At 34.3% G+C, this 21,052-nt stretch overlaps 2 protein-coding genes and 1 pseudogene across 2 annotated transcripts; 2 read left to right on the top strand and 1 right to left on the bottom strand.

Moving 5' to 3' along the window:
• Positions 1–7,317: 7,317 nt before the first annotated feature.
• On the top strand, positions 7,318–9,009 carry LOC148569211 (uncharacterized; annotated as a pseudogene).
• Positions 9,010–14,717: 5,708 nt separating this feature from the next.
• On the top strand, positions 14,718–20,472 carry LOC107637046 (wax ester synthase/diacylglycerol acyltransferase 4-like). The gene is made up of 7 exons (XM_088485387.1): positions 14,718–14,903; positions 15,597–15,719; position 15,821; positions 16,476–16,927; positions 17,831–18,184; positions 18,651–18,788; positions 20,292–20,472. The coding sequence occupies exons 1-7, from the start codon at positions 14,733–14,735 to the stop codon at positions 20,433–20,435; spliced, it is 1,383 nt and encodes a 460-aa protein (XP_088341513.1). The 5' UTR covers positions 14,718–14,732; the 3' UTR covers positions 20,436–20,472.
• LOC110271227 (protein SHORT INTERNODES-like) lies at positions 19,224–19,767 on the bottom strand. Its single transcript, XM_088483567.1, has 2 exons — positions 19,581–19,767; positions 19,224–19,525 (listed from the first exon to the last, which is right to left on the bottom strand). Exons 1-2 carry the CDS (start codon positions 19,765–19,767, stop codon positions 19,224–19,226), a joined length of 489 nt encoding a protein of 162 aa, XP_088339693.1.
• Positions 20,473–21,052: the final 580 nt, after the last annotated feature.

Below are 21,052 nucleotides of genomic sequence, written 5' to 3'. Positions count from 1 at the left end.
GCAAAATAAATAATTAGTGGTGATTAATTATATTTACTTATTAATTAATTATTTATTGTTGCATGCCAAAATCTGTATTACAGCCCAATTTGAATGGAAAATAAAACAAAGCTAATGGGCTGAATGGTAAGTGAGAATAAAGAAAAGCCCAAGTCATTCATCTCAAACAAAATTCATCAAAGAAGCATAGCAAGGCACCAATGGGCTGAAGTAGAAAAGAACCCGATCCAAGCCCGAAATTGTTTTCAATTTCCCACCATCTTGCTCCAACCAAAGCAACGTTCCTCTCCTCTCTAATCAAGTCACATCAAGACTTCAGAAAAGTAAGAAAGAGAAAGAGAGAAAAAGCTTCCTCCATAAGCTAGTAACCAAAGAAGCAAGAGAGAGAGATTTCAAGCTTGGAGTACAGAAGCTATAGCAGAAAATATAATCCAAATCAAGCTTAAGAAAGGTAATCCATCTCATCTTGCATGCATCAGATCTTCATCCCTTCTTCCCAACTCTCTGCTCTGTCCGAAAATGGTATTCAAGGGAAAGTTGATCTCTGTTCTTCACTGCTACAAATCCACGGTCACAAGAGATTCTTGGGGACCAAGTTGCATCTCTATGGTTCAGATTTGGTTGACCATTGGAAGAAAAGTTCGGTTACTCCTATATGGCTTTCTACCAAGTTGGAGAAGTCAGAAGCAAAGTTTCCATTGTGAGGCTTAATGGGAAAAAGTGAGACAGTGGGTTGGTGAAGCTCAAGGCTCAAGGTGTTGACCTTGGAAGAAGAACTCAGCCACATGCAAGGAGATAAAAGAAGCTTGCTGTTCATTCAGAAAGCAAGGAGAAAAAAATCAGAGTGTGAGAATAGTGTTCTGCAAAGAAGTTCCTCTACTTGGATAATGCTTTCTTTCAAAGAAGCATTCGGCCAATACTGAAGAACTGTATCTGAGGTTTGCGAATCTAGTTTTGCACATAGCAAAGAGGCTGCTGATGAAGTCAATCTCCTTCATGTTTTACAGATTGTAATGTACTTTTCTATGTTTATCTTTCTGTAATTTCTTGTGAGAAAAGGCATATTGAGAGAGCTCAAGTAAAAGCCATGAGTTGAAAAAGGCTGAGTGAAACACTTGAGAGAAAAGCCTAGAGTTATTTTCAGATTTCTTTAGGTGTGTTTATGTCTTGTATCCTGTACCTGTGAGGTATCCCTTTCTTAGTTGGGTTAGCACTAAGAGGTATAGTTAGGTATTAGCATAGCCAATGTCAAGTTAGGTTAGAACTTGAGTGTGAAAGGATTGGGTCAATCCTGTGTTATTGGTGTATGTAATACTGTTAACTATAGTGAAATTCTTCCATAGTTGTGGAGGAGACTGGATGTAGGTTGCATAGCACAAGGCAACCGAACCAGGATATATGCTGGTGTTAGCTTTTCTCTTCTCTGCTGTGTTCTGTTTTCTGATATTCATGAGACAAAAATAAATTCTCATAAATTTCCGCTGCTAAGTTAAAACAGAATTAGAATTACAAATCTGTTTTAAAAGGGTAATAACAGCAACAAAAAAGAAGGCATAGATTCAACCCCCCTTCTCTAAGCCTACCACAACCTTCAATTGGTATCAGGAGCTAAGGTCTCAAGAATCAAGCTTAACCGCTTGGAGCAAAGATCCAATGGCAAACAATCTGGGCACAACCACAGTTGCCTACACCCTCACTGAAGGCCAGTCAAACAACCGGCCACCTTTCTTTAACGGAAAGAACTATTCCTACTGGAAAGAAAGGATAAGGATCTTCATCCAATCCATTGACTACAACTTATGGAAGATAGTTGTGAGTGGTCCCAAGATCCCAACAAAAACAAGTGCTGATGGAGTGGTGACTCCGAAAGAAGAAGCTGAATGGAATGAAGATGACAAGAAGAAGATAGAGCTGAACGCTAAAGCAATCAACCTTATTCACTGTGCTATCAGCTTTGAAGAGTACCGGAAGGTGTCTAGATACAAGACAGCCAAAGAAATCTGGGAAAAACTCCAGGTTACACATGAAGGCACCAAACAAGTAAAAGAAACGATGATTGATATGCTGCGAAAAGAGTACGAGATGTTTAGCATGAAGGAAGGAGAAAGCATTGATGAAGCGTTTGAGAGATTCTCAATCATAATCAACAACCTTAATGCTATGGGTACAAACTATACAGAACAAACCTTGGTGAGAAAACTCCTTAGAAGCCTAACAAAAGAATGGGAAAACACTGCCACTGTCCTAACCGAGAGTAACAACATAAGTCCCATAACCTATGATGAGCTGAGAGGAAAACTCCTTGCCTATGAAGCCACACACACAAACACAGACTCAAAGAAAAAGGGAATAGCCCTCAAGTCACAAATAAAACCGAAAGAGAGTGAGTCTAGTGATGGTATTTCAGATGACGAACTTTTGTTTTTTGCTAGGAGATTTAGAAGGATGATGAAGAACAAGGGCAAATACAAGGGTTCAAGTTCAAAAGAGCACAAGATAGACTTGAGCAAAGTGACGTGCCTTCATTGCAAGGAGGCTGGACACTTCAAGTCAAACTGTCCAAAGCTCAAAAAGGAAGACAAAGGCAAGAAAGAAAGGAAGAGAGTACTCATGGCAGCTTGGGAGGATCTTGAGAATGACTCAAATGAAGAAGAAGAATCTGAAGGAGATGACAAAGACTGTTTCATGGCTGGAAACAACAATCTTGATGAGGTAAATTATTATGATTTGACCATTGAGGACTTGCATGTTATTATTGATGATCTCACTTTAAACACCTCAAAACTGCTTGACAAATACAATGAATGCAGATCTGAAAGAGATGTGTTAAGAGCTGAAAATGATTTTTTAAAAGAAAAAGTGAAGGAAACTGAATGTGCTTTGGACATCATTGAAGAAAACAGATTTCTAAAATCTGAACTTGAAAAATTAAAAGGAAAGCACATTGTGGATCCTTCACATGAGTTAATTGCTGAAAATAAAAGATTAAATGATATGATTAAAAGGCTGAATGGTGACTTAGCAAAATTTGCTCAAGGTTCTAGTAACTTGGACAAATTACTTGCAAGTCAAAGACCATTGTTTGAAAAATCTGGTTTAGGCTACATAGCTAAGGAAGATGCATTTTCTAATATTTCCTCTATAAAGTTTGTGGCTTATTCATCAAATACCAAAACCATACCAAACAAATCTGGTATTGAAAATGCTCCAACACTTGAAGAAAAAGTTGATGAAGTATACACAAGTGAAACTGAGCCTTCACCGAGAACTGAACCGAGTTCAAACTGGCCAGGTTTAGGTTATATTTCGAAAAATGAGGCTGTTTTCAAGAAACCACCTTTTTACAATAAAACCTCATTTTTGAAAGGTAAAAATGTTCAAAAAAATTCTGGTAAAAATGCTTTTGCAAGGAGGAATAACTTTAGTAAAAATCAGTTTGTCAAAAGAAATGCATCTCCTCCAAAAACCAGAAAATTTCAAAACTTTAATCATTTCAAGCAATATAACTCACATCAGTTTCAGCAACACACACCAGAAAATCATTGTGTTAATTGCAAGAAATTTGGTCACTCATATGCACAATGCTTCATTGAAAAGAGAGTTGTAGGAAACAAAGTCTACAATGTTGTTTGTGATTTCAATGCACTTGGGCAACCAAGATGGATTAACTTCAAAGGATCCAAATTAATTTGGATACCTAAGGCTACTTAAAACTCATCATGCAGATTTGCCTAGCATCCAAGAACAAAAAGGACATGTGGTACATGGATAGTGGATGTTCAAGGCACATGACTGGAAGGTCAACCTACTTCATCAAACTAAACAAGTATGATGGAGGTTTTGTGACCTTTGGTGATGATGGTAAAGGTAAAATTATTGCTGTTAGAAAAGTAGGTAATGAGCAATCTACTTTCATTGATGATGTTCTTTTGGTATGTGGTTTAAAGCACAATCTTTTGAGTATAAGTCAGCTGTGTGATTTAGGATATTTAGTTGTTTTCAAAAGGCTTGAATGTTGTGTTGTTAATGAAAAGACAAATGAAGTGATGTTTGTTGCCAAGCGTTTCAATAATATGTATGGACTTACTCTTGATGAACTAAAGGATCAAAATGTAGCTTGTCTTCACTCTAAAGAATCTGAAAAGTGGTTATGGCACAAGAGATTGGGCCATGCAAGTATGTTTCAAATAAACAAACTTGTAAAGAAAGAATTAGTGAGAGGTCTTCCTTTGATAAAGTTTGACAAAGACATCACTTGTGATGCTTGCCAAATGGGAAAACAAACAAAAAGTTCTTTTAAACCAAAGGAAGACATCTCTACTAAAAGACCACTTGAGTTGCTACACATTGATTTATTTGGTCCAACAAGAACTCAAAGCCTAGGTGGTAAACATTATGGTTTCGTAATTGTGGATGACTACACTAGGTTTGGTTGGGTTTTATTTCTTGCACACAAAAATGAAGCCTTTTCGGCCTTTGAACCTTTTTGCAAGAAAATTCAAAATGAAAAGGATTTGAAAATCTCTTCTATAAGAAGCGATCATGGAACTGAATTTGAAAATAATTTGTTTGAATCCTTTTGTGAGAAATTTGGAATATCTCACAACTTCTCTTGTCCAAGAACACCACAACAAAATGGTGTTGTGGAAAGAAGAAACAGAAGCATACAAGAAATGACAAGAGCTATGCTTTGTGAGAGTAATGTTCCAAAATTCCTTTCGGCTGAAGCGGTAAACACAGCTTGCCACATTTTAAACAGAACAATCATAAGGAAATTTTTGAAGAAAACCCCTTATGAACTTTGGAAAGGCTACCCACCAAACTTAGACTACTTACACATCTTTGGATGCAAATGTTTTGTCTTAAATAACAAAGAAAACTTGGGTAAATTTGATCCAAAGGCTTATGAGTGTTTGTTTGTAGGATATTCCACAACTAGTAAAGCATATAGGGTTTATCATCAAGATGCTAGGATTATTGAGGAGTCCATACATGTTACATTTTGTGATACTAACTTGGTACAAAGCATTTTGGAAGATTGTGATGTAGGAAATCAAGCTCAAAAGGAAGTTGAAACTGCTCAAAATCAAGGAAAAGAAAATTCTGGACAAGTTGAACCAGAAACTGCTAATGCTGAAAATTCAAGAGACAATTCCATTTTGTCTCATAAATCTGAAGAAAATTCTGCAGCCAGCAGCGCCCAGAATCCCTTGGTGAATGAATCTGCCTCCAAGTCCACCAGACCTCGTGAATGGAGATTCTTGAAGAATTATCCTGAGGAATTTGTCATTGGGGACGTCTCTCATGGAGTGCAAACAAGGTCTTCCACTAGAAAGGCAAATGAAGGATCAAACATTGCCCTTCTTTCACAAATAGAGCCTCAAAACGTCAAGGAATCACTTAGTGACCCTTCTTGGGTTAAAGTTATGGAGGATGAGCTTCTTGAGTTTGAAAAGAACCAAGTATGGACTTTGGTTCCAAGGCCAAGTGGAAAGAAAGTGACCGGCACCAAGTGGATTTTTCGGAACAAGTTAGGAGAAGATGGTAGCATTGCAAGAAACAAGGCAAGGCTAGTGGCTCAAGGATATGACCAAGAAGAAGGAATAGACTTTGATGAATCCTTCGCCCCTGTTGCCCGAATAGAAGCCATAAGACTTCTCTTAGCTTATGCTGCATTTTGTGGTTTTAAATTATACCAAATGGATGTGAAATGTGCATTTTTGAATGGAGTGATAGATAGAGAAGTGTATGTGGAGCAGCCTCCTGGTTTTGAAAATAAAGAGCATTTTGATCATGTTTTCAAACTATCTAAAGCTCTCTATGGTTTAAGACAAGCTCCTAGAGCTTGGTATGAGAGACTTAGCTCTTTTCTTTTGAAAAATGGTTTTCAAAGAGGCACCACTGACACAACTCTGTTCATCAAGAACTCTAATGATTCTTTTATTCTAGTCCAAATATATGTTGATGACATTATTTTTGGATCAGCAAATGAATCCATTTGTTCTGAATTTGAAAAACTCATGACAAGTGAATTTGACATGAGTATGATGGGTGAACTTAATTTCTTCCTTGGGCTGCAAATTAAACAAACTGAAAAAGGTATTTTCATTCATCAAGAGAAGTATGCCAAGGAATTAGTTAAGAAATTTGGTATGGAAAATGCCAAACCCATGGGTACTCCCATGCATCCTAATTCTAAATTAGATAAGGGAGAAACTGAGAAAGATGTTGATGAGACTAGGTATAGAGGAATGATTGGCTCTCTTATGTACTTAACTTCCTCTAGACCCGATATTGTGCAAAGTGTTGGATTGTGTTCTAGGTTCCAATCCAAACCAAAAGAGTCACATCTTTCTGCAGTTAAAAGGATCATTAGATATGTTCATGACACATCCAATTTTGGTCTTTGGTATCCTAAGATTGATGATTTTTCTGCAGTTGGTTATTGTGATGCAGATTTTGCTGGTGATAGAGTTGATAGAAGGAGCACTTCTGGTTTATGTTGCTTCCTTGGGAAGTCCTTAAATGTATGGTCAAGTAAGAAGCAACCAACAGTGGCCCTTTCCACTGCAGAGGCTGAGTATATAGCTGCTTCTTCTTGTTGTTCTCAGCTTTTATGGTTAAAAACGCAGCTTGCTGATTACAAATTAAATGCTGAAAATATTCCCCTGATGTGTGATAATATGAGTGCCATTAATATTTCTAAAAATCCAGTTTTGTACTCTAGGACTAAACATATTGAAGTGAAATTTCACTCAATAAGAGAACATGTCCAAAAGGGGGATATTAGTATTCAATTTGTTAAATCAGAGGAGCAATTAGCAGATATTTTTACAAAATCATTAGCTCAGGATAGATTCTGCATGCTTAGGACTTGTCTAGGAATTTTGAGTTATGATTCTTTGTTTGAAAAATGCTGATGTATTTGCTGGAGCTTTTTGTCTCATAAACAGGCATGAGACAATTTTGGGCAGGTGATGAACGTTTCCATCAAGTCAGCGTGTTCTGGGCTTGTTTCAAATGAACCTCAATCTGGGCCAACCTCAATATTCAGATCATGAGTGGTCCAAATGTGTTTCATTAATTTCATATCACTTCAAGGCCCTAACATGAATGTTACAATCTTGTTTGTTATTTTTGATGACTTGTGTGTTTCATAAAAGATTTTCAATAAATGTTTTGTGGCCCAAAAGGTTTTCAAGTGGATTTAATTTTGGCCCAAAAGGTGTTTCAATTTAATTCTGATTGTCTTTCAAAATTTAAAATTAATTTCCTGATTTAATTTAAAATCCAATAAAATCCCTATTTTATGAGGTCATGTCTTTTCAAGTCTTTTCAAATGGTGATGCAGTTGCATGGTTTTGGAAATCCACTTTTTGGGTACGGTTACCAACACTCCCTCTCTTCCCTCCATAACTTCTCCACACACTCTTCGGTTTCTTCCCACTCACTTTACTGCTTCTCTTCCCTCAAAAGACTGAAACTAACCAAATGAGGAAGAAAACCATTCCTAAAAGGCCTCCTCGTGAAAAGATTTACAAGCTACCCACAAAGTCTTCCACTCGATCTCAAGACCGGACCTTTTCCCCTTCTCCTTCTCCTCCTACCTCTCCTCCTCGCTGTGACCCTATGGCTCAGACCAAGAACACTCCAAGGTTCCCTACCTTTGCCAAGCCGACGCCACCACCGAAAGTCACACCATCCAAGCCAGGGTCATCGAAACCGAGTTCATCCAAAGGGAAGCGACCTGCAGCACCAGAACCTCCACCTGAGTCCACACAACCAAAGTCTAGGTCTGTTCCATCTCGTTCTCAAAGAGGTAAAACTCGAGTTCCTCTCACATCTGTTAGAGAACCAGACATTGATCCTTTTGCTCACAAATCACATTATATGACATCTCACTCAGACTTTAACCCCCATCGTTTCAAATCTGCCATGAACCACGATTTCTATGAGGGAGTTATTAAGTATTGTACTCTATGTCCCTCTTTTCTCGCAGATTTACCTTCTTTGAAAAGAAAATGTTTTCCATTTGTTGATAACTTGATTTTTCTGGACTGGAATCACCTTTTTGACATCAAAAAACCTGTTTATCCCTTGTTGGTCAAAGAATTTTATGCAAACATGACTTACCATGAAGGAAGTGTGCATTCGTATGTAAAGGGCCGAGACATATTTTTAAATAATGAAACTATCAGTGATGCATTGAAGTATACTGATGTTGGGCCTTGTGCTTACACTTCAGTTAAGTGGGATGAAGGTGTTGGAATTTCTTATCATGATGCATTGGCTCACATCTATGAACATGTTTCTCTAATTGATGGTATTACACCCACTCACAAAGCCCTAGGATATGAGCGTGCTCAATTGCACCGAATGGTCAATCATGTTATTCTGCCTCAAAGCAGCTCATATCAAAGGGTTTCCTACACTAATACTCTTGTTTTATATGCCCTTCTCACCAAAACTGAAATTTCTTTTGCATACTTGATGGTTAGATATATGTTTGACTCTGTTAGGAGTGAAAAGGACAAAGCACTTCCTTATGGCATGTTTCTAACTTGCATATTTGAGCATTTTGGTGTTGACTTGACCAATGAGAAATATGAAAATAGACATTCATATCTAAAAGGGGGTGGTTCAGTGAAACAGAACAAAGGACCCACTAGATCTGAAAGAGTCGTCCTAGATGATGAAGATGAGGACTTTGTCCCTGAGGATTCTCCTGCTCCTTCCACCGAGGGTACTTCCATTTCCACTGGGAAGAAATCCACTCTGCTGAATGTGGTCAAGGATGTTGCTCAAGAGTTTGTCTCCCAATCGAATCACTTGATTGAATTGAGCAAAGAGCAAAGGAAGCTGGCTAGCAAGCATGAGAACTTCATGAAGAAATCTAGGGATAGAGTGGCTGTGCTCATGACCTTCATTGATAACCTTCACAATGATGAAGACATTGCCACTGATGTTGAAGAGGATGCTGCTTCAGAGGGGAATAGTTCTGATGCCTAGGATTTGTCTCATAAAAACTGCTGCTGCTACTCATTTTTTGTCTCATAAACTCTGTTTTATTTTGCTACTGTTTGCTCTACTTTTGTTGTCTTGGATGACTGTAATAACTTTGAACACTAATGCACTTATGGTAGTTTAGTTAGTATTTTGGACTGTGCACTAACCTTTCTTGCAGGGTTTATAGTGGTGTTTTTGTTATTCTTGCTTATTATCCACCCTTGATGACAAAAGGGGGAGTAATAGGAGCAATAGCTATTCTGACTAAAGCTACCTTTGTTTACGGTTTTTTTTTTTTTTTGTGGACTTTGTTTGACTGAAGCAGATTTTAAAAGCTTGATTTGCAAATATTGTGAATGAGGTTGGAAACTTGCTTTATATGTTGCTATCTTGACCCTGACCCTGTTGAGTTAAAGCTCTATTTTGGCCATTAAAACTATTACTGTTTGCTATACTTTTGGTTGGTACATAGCATCTGTTTGGTTCCATATAAGCATATGTAAACAAGAAAGAAGAGAAGAGCATAAATCCAGGGAGAGCTACTGTTGAAAAGGAAAGGGGGAGCAACACATTAGCAAGCAACATCATTCAAAGGGAGTTTCTAAAACCTTACTCAGACTCATTTCCTTCTTGACTATTGCTTAAATCATGTTTGTCATCAAGGGGGAGATTGTTGAGTTAAGAAATTAACTAAATTAATTAGTGATGACAAACATTATTTTTGGGCAAAATAAATAATTAGTGGTGATTAATTATATTTACTTATTAACTAATTGTTTATTGTTGCATGCCAAAATCTGTATTACAGCCCAATTTGAATGGAAAATAAAACAAGGCTAATGGGCTGAATGGTAAGTGAGAATAAAGAAAAGCCCAAGTCATTCATCTCAAACAAAATTCATCAAATAAGCATAGCAAGGCACCAACGGGCTGAAGTAGAAAAGAACCCGATCCAAGCCCGAAATTGTTTTCAATTTCCCACCATCTTGCTCCAACCAAAGCAACGTTCCTCTCCTCTCTAATCAAGTCACATCAAGACTTCAGAAAATTAAGAAAGAGAAAGAGAGAAAAAGCTTCCTCCATAAGCTAGTAACCAAAGAAGCAAGAGAGAGAGATTTCAAGCTTGGAGTACAGAAGCTATAGCAGAAAATATAATCCAAATCAAGCTTAAGAAAGGTAATCCATCTCATCTTACATGCATCAGATCTTCATCCCTTCTTCCCAACTCTCTGCTCTGTCTGAAAATGGCATTCAAGGGAAAGTTGATCTCTGTTCTTCACTGCTACAAATTCACGGTCACAAGAGATTCTTGGGGACCAAGTTGTATCTCTATGGTTCAGATTTGGTTGACCATTGGAAGAAAATTTCGGTTACTCCTATATGGTTTTCTACCAAGTTGGAGAAGTCAGAAGCAAAGTTTCCATTGTGAGGCTTAATGGGAAAAAGTGAGACAGTGGGTTGGTGAAGCTCAAGGCTCAAGGTATTGACCTTGGAAGAAGAACTCAGCCACATGCAAGGAGATAAAAGAAGCTTGTTGTTCATTCAGAAAGCAAGGAGAAAAAAACCAGAGTGTGAGAATAGTGTTCTGCAAAGAAGTTCCTCTACTTGGATAATGCTTTCTTTCAAAGAAGCATTCGGCCAATACTGAAGAACTGTATCTGAGGTTTGTGAATCTGGTTTTGCACATAGCAAAGAGGCTACTGATGAAGTCAATCTCCTTCATGTTTTACAGATTGTAATGTACTTTTCTATGTTTATCTTTCTGTAATTTCTTGTGAGAAAAGGCATACTGGGAGAGCTCAAGTAAAAGCCATGAGTTGAAAAAGGCTGAGTAAAACACTTGAGAGAAAAGCCTAGAGTTATTTTCAGATTTCTTTAGGTGTGTTTATGTCTTGTATCCTGTACCTGTGAGGTATCCCTTTCTTAGTTGGGTTAGCACTAAGAGGTATAGTTAGGTATTAGCATAGCCAATATCAAGTTAGGTTAGAACTTGAGTGTGAAAGGATTGGGTCAATCCTGTGTTATTAGTGTATGTAATACTGTTAACTATAGTGAAATTCTTCCATAGTTGTGGAGGAGACTGGATGTAGGTTGCATAGCACAAGGCAGCCGAACCAGGATATATGCTGGTGTTAGCTTTTCTCTTCTCTGCTGTGTTCTGTTTTCTGATATTCATGAGACAAAAATAAATTCTCATAAATTTCCGCTGCTAAGTTAAAACAGAATCAGAATTACAAATCTGTTTTAAAAGGGTAATAACAGCAACAAAAAGGAAGGCATAGATTCAACCCCCCTTCTCTAAGCCTACCACAACCTTCAAATCATATCAATATTATTCTCACACCAATTTTGTAGGGGTGAATGCAGATCGGATCAGATATGGACAAAATCTCAATCCGATCCGCACTAAAATTATCGGATCTAATATCCACAATTTTTAAGCTTTAGATCCGATCGGATCAGATCTCAGATATATTCGCAAAATATATAAATATTTTAAAAAACTTATTTTTATTTTAAAAATATCAATAAATACTATTTTTTTACTCTTTTAAACATGTTTACTCTTAAAATATTATTAAACATACTTTTCTTAAATAATAAAAATAAAATAATACAACATATATGATAATTATTAGTTGAAATAAAACATAAAAAGAATATTTACTTATTTATTTATTTATTTTTGCGGATCCGCGGATATGCGGATACCCACATGAAATCCGCAATCCGATCTGATGACGTTGCATATCCGATCCGATGACCTTGCGGATCGGATCGATATCCGCAATTTTTGGATTGGATTCGGATAAATTCGGTGGATATGCGGATCGGATCCAATCCATGAACACCCTTACGATTTTGTTAAAATTCTTTAATGGAAAATACATGTAGACAAAAATATTCTTTTTTGGGGGACGTTGGGATAGGTCAAAAAAACCTAACCCGACATCCCCAACTAATCCGACCCACCTATCTTTCCTAATCGATGCTACCTGCTGCGCTAAAACACCACCAATACTTCCTCCTTGTTGCTGGAAATGTCCTTCCTTTTCGCAATGAGCTCCGGCGATGCCATTGACTACGATGATCGAAGATAATTCGTTCCGTGTCACTTCAAGAATGCCGAAAAGATCTTTGTCACCACCAAAGAGCTTCGACGTGAATCCTTTGCGTAGCCGTCTTTGTTAATGCCAAAGACAAAGGCGCCATGACATGGATCAAAAGAGGTCGTTACAAGAACATTTGACCATTGTCCAAATACACAACCCTAAGGGACGCTTTTGCCGCATAGCTCCCCAAACCTAAGTCCAACAGCAATTCTCGCCGGCCAAATTGAAGAGTCCCTTGCCCCCCATGACCTCCTTCTTCCAATCCTTTGAAGAGAAAGCTCATCGCCAATGCTTTTGTTGAAAACTTAGTCCCCACTAGATTCTCTAAACCGTTTGTTTTTCTTGTTCCTGATCTTCTTATTATTCTCCTTGATGATGAATTTTTGCATCCTCTGTCACATGGCGGTGTTCGAAAAACTGTTCTCCCAGAAAGGGAGCGGCGACGCCAGTTCCATCGAGTTCTGCAGATAAAAGCACTTTTAGAGAATGCGATTGGAGAATTAGAAGAAGATGAGAGTTTGTGATTTGGGGTTCGTGATATGTGCTGCTTCATCAGTGGGGGTGTATATTTTGTATGGTAATGACATGATGGTAGAATGCGAAAGAGAGGAGAAAGGGGTTTTTTTCTGCTAAGTGTTCAGAACTTCGCAGATAGAATAAAGAGTTGAGAGAGGTTTTTTTATTGTTAAAAGTATTTTTAAAAAGATTTTTAATAGAGTTAATGATAGAATTAACAGTAGGATAACATTGATGCGATTTTAAAACGTTAGGGATACAAATAAGATTATTAAAACGTTAGAGACAAATTTAAGACATACCCCAAACGTTGAGGACAAAAATGATACTTTACTCTACAATCAATTATTGATTATTAATTATGTTATCTTCTTTAACTAGTTAATTTCACAGCATATATATTAATAATATTAAGTCTATTTTCTAATGCAAATATGTTAAATTTGATAAATCATCGGCATGAGAAAAAAAAGGGTGCAAACTACATAATTTTCACATTTTTTTTTAATCAGAAATGGTAGACGCCATTAGAATTTATTATTTTTTATCACTATTTTTAGTCATCATCTCAATTCTTTTAGTTTATTAATGATTCTCTAATATTCTTCCTTTTTAATTTCATGATGGATTGTGACGGTATTAAACTCCTAATTTAAAAAAAATGCACTAAATTGCGACAATTCTAAACCGCTACAAATCAGTTTATTATTTAGTGACAGTTATGCTAATAATTGCTGGTAACCACGGCAAATCCTAATATCCGCAACTTAAAGGTAGCGATCCTTAAGCAGGTGGTAATCATTTTGCTAAAACCGCCACAAAATCCTAAAAAAATCATCATTAATTCCTGCTTCCCATGTAGTGATAGGTAAAAGTGTAAAACCCATATACATGCACATGATTGAAGGCGGAAGCCCATCCCTACGCAATAAAGATTCTGCCACATACTTTGACTATCACAATCCCTAAGTCTCAAGGCAAAATTCCATTCCTATCAGATAATCCATGCACCTCACGAGCTTAGTGTTGTTTTTTAATTTTCTGATATATAAAACATGCATCTAAAATATCAGACATGTATTTATGATTTATTTTTTAATTCATTTTGAATTGCTCTACCCATGATACATATATAATCAGGTTCTGCACCTAATAAATGGGTACAAATCTACTAGCCTACTGCCCAACTACTATAAATTAATCTTGCAAAGGGTTGGAACTTGGAACACATCCATTGGTGCCATTTTTGACAAAATTGTCACATTAATCTAGCTTATGAAAGATTTCAATATAGTTTTGTCCTATAAAATTAAAACAAAATATAATTTAGGAATATTTTTTTAAATTTTTTACAAAATTTTAAAAATAAAAAATATATTTTATCCTAAAAAAATATATAAATTTCGTATATGTAGTCACTATAAGATTAACGTTAGAAATAACGGAGTCCCATTGTTGAATTCTTAAAAGTAAATAATAATCTGGTCACTATTTTGGGACGAGCAATAATAATATAATAAAACCACGTATTCAATTTTGCATGCAAGTATATGAATTATGGAGCATAACCTGCTTCCTCTGAGGTATCTGTGAATATCCACATGCTCATAAATGATCACTAAATAAATTTCAGATTCAACTACAATATTTTAATAGCAATTTTAAATATTCATAAGAAAAAATTTCTAAAACAAATATAATTTGTTATTTTTAGTTAATATTTTAATTATTAATTTAATTTTATTAATTTAATAACATATTTTTAATTTATATTTTTAAATATTATTAATTAATTACTGAATAAAAATAATAAATAATTCTACTAGTCCTGCAGTATTTTTTCTGTTCCTAATATAATACGCCGACGCACCAACTAGTCTGTTACTGTTGCATGCAATTATTCAATTCACAGGGATATATAGGTGTGGAGGATAATAAAGAGATAGCTAGCTAGAGAGCATAAATAAAATATAATAGTCCTTTTTTTATATTGATTAAAAGAAAATCTCATTATATATATACTACTAGTATATATAGAGACTACTCGATCTTCTGAAGAAAGTCATGAGAAGAAGCAAGTAGTAAGAATATTATTATATGGAGGATTTGAAAGAGCCGGTGAGTCCAACGGGACAATTTTTGGAGAGCGATTTTCTGAATTTATACATTATTGGTGTCTTAGAATTTCAAGTTCCAATTCATAATTTGCCAATTGTGTCTCTTGTTAGAGATGCTTTTCATTCCATTCCTCGCTTCACCTCCATAATGGTCAGCTCTCTCTCACACTCAAATATATATACATACATACAACTCTAAGTTTTGTACAATTATTGATGAACATAATTTCAAGTTGATATATATTTTTATGACAAATGTTATATAGGGGCTATTTTTTATTAATATTTTATTTTTGTATTATTAATATTTAATATTTAATATTTAATATAAAAATATTTTTGTTAGTAAAAAATAATAAATTTTATTGATCATATAATATTGTTCATATCTTATGCTTGTCATCTCACAATATTTTTTATGGATTTATAATTATCTTTCAAAATTATTTTTTAAAAAATGTTAGTTTAATTACTATTAATTTTTATAATTTCACTAATTTTTTATTAGATTATTATAATTTAAAAATTTATAATTAAATCTTTATACTAAATAAAAATTTATGATTAGATCTTTAATTTACTGATTGTTTATTTCTTAGAAAAAAATAATAATTTTAGAATATTCTATCATTCATTGTACAAACAAAATTTTAGAATATTTCTTAGATAAATTTTGTTTATATATATATATATATATATATATATATATGAGACCATACCATTATAATAATAATGTAGGTAGAAATTAAAAAATTCTAATATTATTATTGGTATCCAAATTTACATAATTTGCAAGGCTTATTAAACATTTAGTTCTTAATTAACCTTGTTTGAGTACACATAGGTTGTTGACCAAAAAGGAGTGAAGAGATGGAAAAGAGTTGAGGTAAAATTTGAGGAACATATAATTGAGCCAAAGTTTAGTGATGCCATGTCAATGGAGAAGCAATATGGTGAGTACTTATCAGTAGGGGTGCACAAACCCGGTCCGGCCCGAAGGCCCGGCCTGGTCCCGAACACTTTTGGGGCTAATTTGGTGTGATTTCATCGGGTTTAGGGCCGGGTAAGGGTCTCAAAAATAGACCCGGTCATTATTTCGGGTCGGATCCGGGCCATAGCTCGGGTCACCCGAAGTCGGCCCGGTGACCCGGTCATCATACACAATTAATATTTTGTGTTATTAGTGATGGATCATGACTATTCTTATGTGGAATTTAAGTATTATAAATCTTAATATTTTGTGTTATTAGTCATTATAAAACTATAAGTTAATGTTTTATGTTTAGAATGCATAAGACTTTAGACTAATGCATAATATTGTGTTATTTGTATTGATTTAAATATTTGGTATTATTAGACAATATTAGTATTGATTGTGGTTATACTTTAGTATTGATTGTGGTTATGCTTTAATTTTGAAGAATGGTTGGTTCTTGTTATATTTTTCTAAGTGAATTTTACCATGTTAAATAATGGTTGGAGTCTTAGAAATTTGGATTTTTTTACATGCTAGCTTACAAGAAGGTATCAACGTAATGTAATGTTAACGGCCCGGTTTTCACCCGGTTTTCACCCGGTATAATTGTGGCCCGAAAGTGTATTGGTTTCATCGGGTCTAGGGCCAGGTTCGGATCTAATAAATAGACCCGGTGTATATTTCGGGTCGGGTCTGGGTCACATCAAACCCGGCTTCACCCGACCCATGTGCACCCCTACTTCTCAGGCATAGCAATGGAGAAGCTTCCAAAAAACAAGCCATTATGGGAAGCTCATATAATCAAATACCCAACAAAAAATGCTGCCGGAACCCTAATCTTCAAATTCCACCATGCAATTGGAGATGGTTACACTATCATGGGCCTCCTTCTTTCTTCCCTTCAAAGACATGATGATCCTTCACTCCCATTATCATTTCCATCAAAGTCATCATCATCCTCCAATAAAGATTATAATAGTAACAAATTGTTCTTACTTAAGATATTGCCTAAGCTTTTCTCTATCACTTTCAATTCCATTGTTGATTTTGGATGGAGTGTGATGAAAAGCACTTTTTTGGAAGATGATGAGACACCAATAAGGTCTAATGTTGAAGGAGTGGAGTTTCTACCAATTACCATATCACATATCTCATTTTCTATTCATCATATCAAAGAGATTAAATCTAAACTTGGAGTGGTAAGGATGGTTAATTATGTTAATTCCTTTTCCTAATTATTTATTTTGTTTTTCTTAAATATTCAGATTTTCTTTTTTCTTTCTATGAGATCTATATAGGGTTTCTTATTAGCTTCCCTTCTAACATATATAGTAATCTAATGTTTGGGTAGATAGATGGGAATGCAACATATTAGGTAGTTATTAATTAATGCATGCATGGATGATTTATTTTAGAAAATGAATATATAAGAAACAAATATTTTATTGGACAATTTTTCTAGTGTTAATTTTTTTTTTTTACTTTTATTGTTTTAGAAGATTTAGAATTTAAAATTTAAATTATTTTTTGGGTTTGTTTGGACGTTATTTTTGAAAAAATATTTTTTTTAAATGATATTTTTTTTAAATATTTTTTATAAAAGTAAAAGTGATTTTATGTTTGGATATCTCATATAAAAATATCTTTTTATTTATCAATTATATTTGACTAAAACAAAATAAAAATACTTTTTTATTCATTTATTATATAAAAATATCTTTTTTAAAAAAAAGATATAAATTATAGTTTTATAAAAAAATATTTTTTTATTTTTTTATTTTATTTTTATTATTAGAAATTTGTCAAATATACTAAAAAATAAAAGAATATTTTAAAATTTAGGATTTAGAGATGAGAACTGACGAGAAGGAAGATTATAAATATAAGAATGAAAATATAATTTCAAAAAAAGTTGGCTAGAATTGAAATGTTAGTCTATAGAAAGTTATTTTCTAGTAGAATATTATATATATTTATCAACAGAAATACTAGCTAATTTAACATAGTTAAAGGCGGCGGTTTGAAAAATATTTTTATATTTATAACGATTATAAAGAATTTAATTGGTTTTTTTGTTTGACATAATATTATTATTATTGCAGACTATAAATGATGTGATCACTGGAATAATCTTCTACGGGATTCGATTATACATGCAAGATATGGATTATAAATCAAGAAAATTGAAATCAACAGCAATGGCAATAGTGAACACAAGGAATGTTAAAGATTATCACACAGTGCAAGATATGCTAAAGACTAATGCAAAGGGTGTTTGGGGAAACCATATTTCTTATATGCATGTTTCAGTGCCAAAATTACAAGACTACCCAATTTCAAACCCACTCCAATTTGTTAAGAAAGCACACAATTCCATCAAGAGGAAGAAGAATTCTTTTGCTACTATTCTAACTGAAAAGCTTCTTCGGATGGAACATAAATTAAAAGGCTCAGAGGTAAGCTTAACTTTTTTTTTTAAATATATTAAATTTGATGATCCTAAAATCTTATATATTATTATTGAAGTTTATAACTAAGTTATGAAAAAATATAAAGAACTAATTTTTAGCCAATTAATTTTTTTAATTGTAAATTTTTTTTATTTTTTGAAAAAAAATTAGAATTTATAATTTAGAATTTAAAATTTAAGTTAAATATAATAATTAAAAAAATTATTAATATTAACTTAAAAGAAATAATTCTGTAACATTACTTTTAACTTTTAAGTTATTATCTATCACACATTTAGATTGAATCACATGCAATAAAATAAATGTTCTTATTTTTTCTAATGGATTTTATATTTATATATATATACTAGCTAGTTCAATAATAGATTTATGCAATTACGTACCTAACCAAATTAATGACCATGTTGCTCCATCATTTTAATTAATGTGTCGTGATAATATAATGTTACAGGAAGTCTCTAAAAATATACATAGGACACTAAGAAATTCAAGCTTATTGATTTCCAACATGGTTGGACCAATGGAGCAAATGGCTTTGGCTAATCATCCCATAAAGGATTTCTTCTTTACACTCTGTGGTTTGCCTCAGGTAACTTGTATATACTAACTTTCTTCCTCTCTATCAAATAACAATGAAATCTTAATTATATGGAAATTGACAAAATAGAAATTTATATAGTGATGATCTCACCTTAGGTTAAATAATAATATCTAAATATGTCATATAATATTGTTTGATTTAAAAAGAGATATGTCCGTTCACATATTGATTAAGAAAAATTTCAAATATTTTTAAAATATGGATGTTTTAATAGTTTTACTATTGGAAAAACTACCATTTGTACCCATAAATTTTGTGAACGCTGACAAAAGTACTCATCAAATAAGAAAACTAATGTTGTATCCATAAAAGATGGATTCCGTGTGACAATAGTACTCAAATCGTGATTTTTCGTTGACTTTTTAATAAAATTCCCAAATTACTCCTTCTATCTTCTTCCCCAAATTCCAAATTTCACAACCCTCATCCTTCGTCTTTCTCCTCCGCTGCTGCCAGCCACCAGACATGATCTCTTTGGCGCTTGGGAACATTAGTAGTAAGAAGCTGTTGTTGTTGGATAGAGGCGAGTTGTTGCTGCCTCTCGCGGCGCTTGAAAGCGGGAACCCAAGTGCTCTTGACATGGGTTTGGCAATCGAAGCCACGGCTCTTGCAGCATGTCCTGCACCACATGTGAGGGCAATCCTTCTTCGCCTGGTTTTCGCAGTCCTGGCAGCTAATCCCACCTGCTCCACTTGCTGCTCCGCTCCCCACGGCCGACGCCGTCACTAGGAAGGCCGATCTCGAGGGTGACTGATCGTCGGACACGGTGGTTGGACCCACTCCTAGAGCAGCCGGCCGCGGAGCTGTAAAGATCTTGGTGGAAGAGAGGCCTTGCTTGAGGTATGAGGTCGTGTTCCGGTTGGTGATGATGATGATGATGGTTCCACAGCTCCAAGCCACCTCGGTACGAGGAAACGTCTTCATTTTTGTACCAGTAAAAGGTGTCGGAGGGAGGAAACGTCTTCATGCCTGGTGGCTGGCAGCAGTAGAGGAGGAAGACGAAGGATGATGATTGTGAAATTTGGAATTTAGGGAAGAAGATAGAAGGAGTAATTTGGAAATTTTGTTAAAAAGTCAACGAAAAATTACGGTTTGGGTACTATTGTCACACAGAACCCATCTTTCATGGGTACAACGGTAGTTTTCTTATTTGATAGGTACTTTTGTCAGCATTTACAAAATTCATGGATACAAAATAGTAGTTTTTCCTTTACTATTTTAGTCATTCATCTCAGTTATAAAAAATAATATAATATTAATTAAAATTAATGATTAAAATTATTAGAATAATATCGGTATTCTAGGCGCATTTAAAATTTTTTCTATAATTTATTACTTTGGCTAATTATATAACTTATGAAATAATATAATAATGCATCATTGTAATAAAGGAAAACCTTATCCAACCCATTTTACAAATAAATTGTATCAAGATAACAAATAAAATAATCTTATATATGCATGCCCTGAAAAATGTTATTATTTTTGCAGAGTCTTGTAGTGACAATTTTGAGCTATATGGGGATGTTAAGAGTGACACTTGCAACAGAAGAAGGGTTCATAGATGAGCGAAAACTTGTTTGGAACCTCAACAAAGCCTTTGAGGAAATATTTCATGAAGCAGAAAATGTGTAGTATTCCTATAAGAAGCACCATGCCTTAATTAGAGAGACTCAATAATCAATTAATCACACACACATGTGTCTGTGTGTGTGATGCTATATATATGATTATTCACAAAGAGATTTTCTATGTGTCAAAGTACTTTAAGGAAAGAATAAAAAAGATACCTAGGTTTGGACCACAAGGTTATTTTATTAGTGTTTTTTCTTAATATATAAATATTTGATATATAAAAGGAAATTTCACTTCTTTCATCTGTTGCATTCCATCATATATATATATATATATATTCTAGATGAATAATTGATTTTCAGTTCGTTTCATTTTTTCAGCTTGTTGTAACTAGCATTTATCATTAGTTTTCTTTTTTGAGCTTGCAAATCTTAGTGCATCAGCAGTACCAAAATAGAATCTATAGGTATAAAACACAATCACCAATAAACAAGAGTTCAAAAGTCAAAAGAACAATCACGCAAACTTTTTTTCTAAAATCCGAAAATCAAATCTCAGTTGTTTTTGTTTGGTGTATCGAATAGTACGAATATACATGCATCATACCTTAAGATCTTAACATAATTCTGGACAGTACTGACAGATAACTTCTATTAAATCTATACTGTTAGATCATC

Source organism: Arachis ipaensis, chromosome B4 (assembly GCF_059453495.1).
Source record: "Arachis ipaensis isolate K30076 ecotype BB chromosome B4, ASM5945349v1, whole genome shotgun sequence".
Taxonomy (NCBI): Eukaryota; Viridiplantae; Streptophyta; class Magnoliopsida; order Fabales; family Fabaceae; genus Arachis; species Arachis ipaensis.
This window is presented reverse-complemented; position numbering and strand designations above follow the sequence as displayed.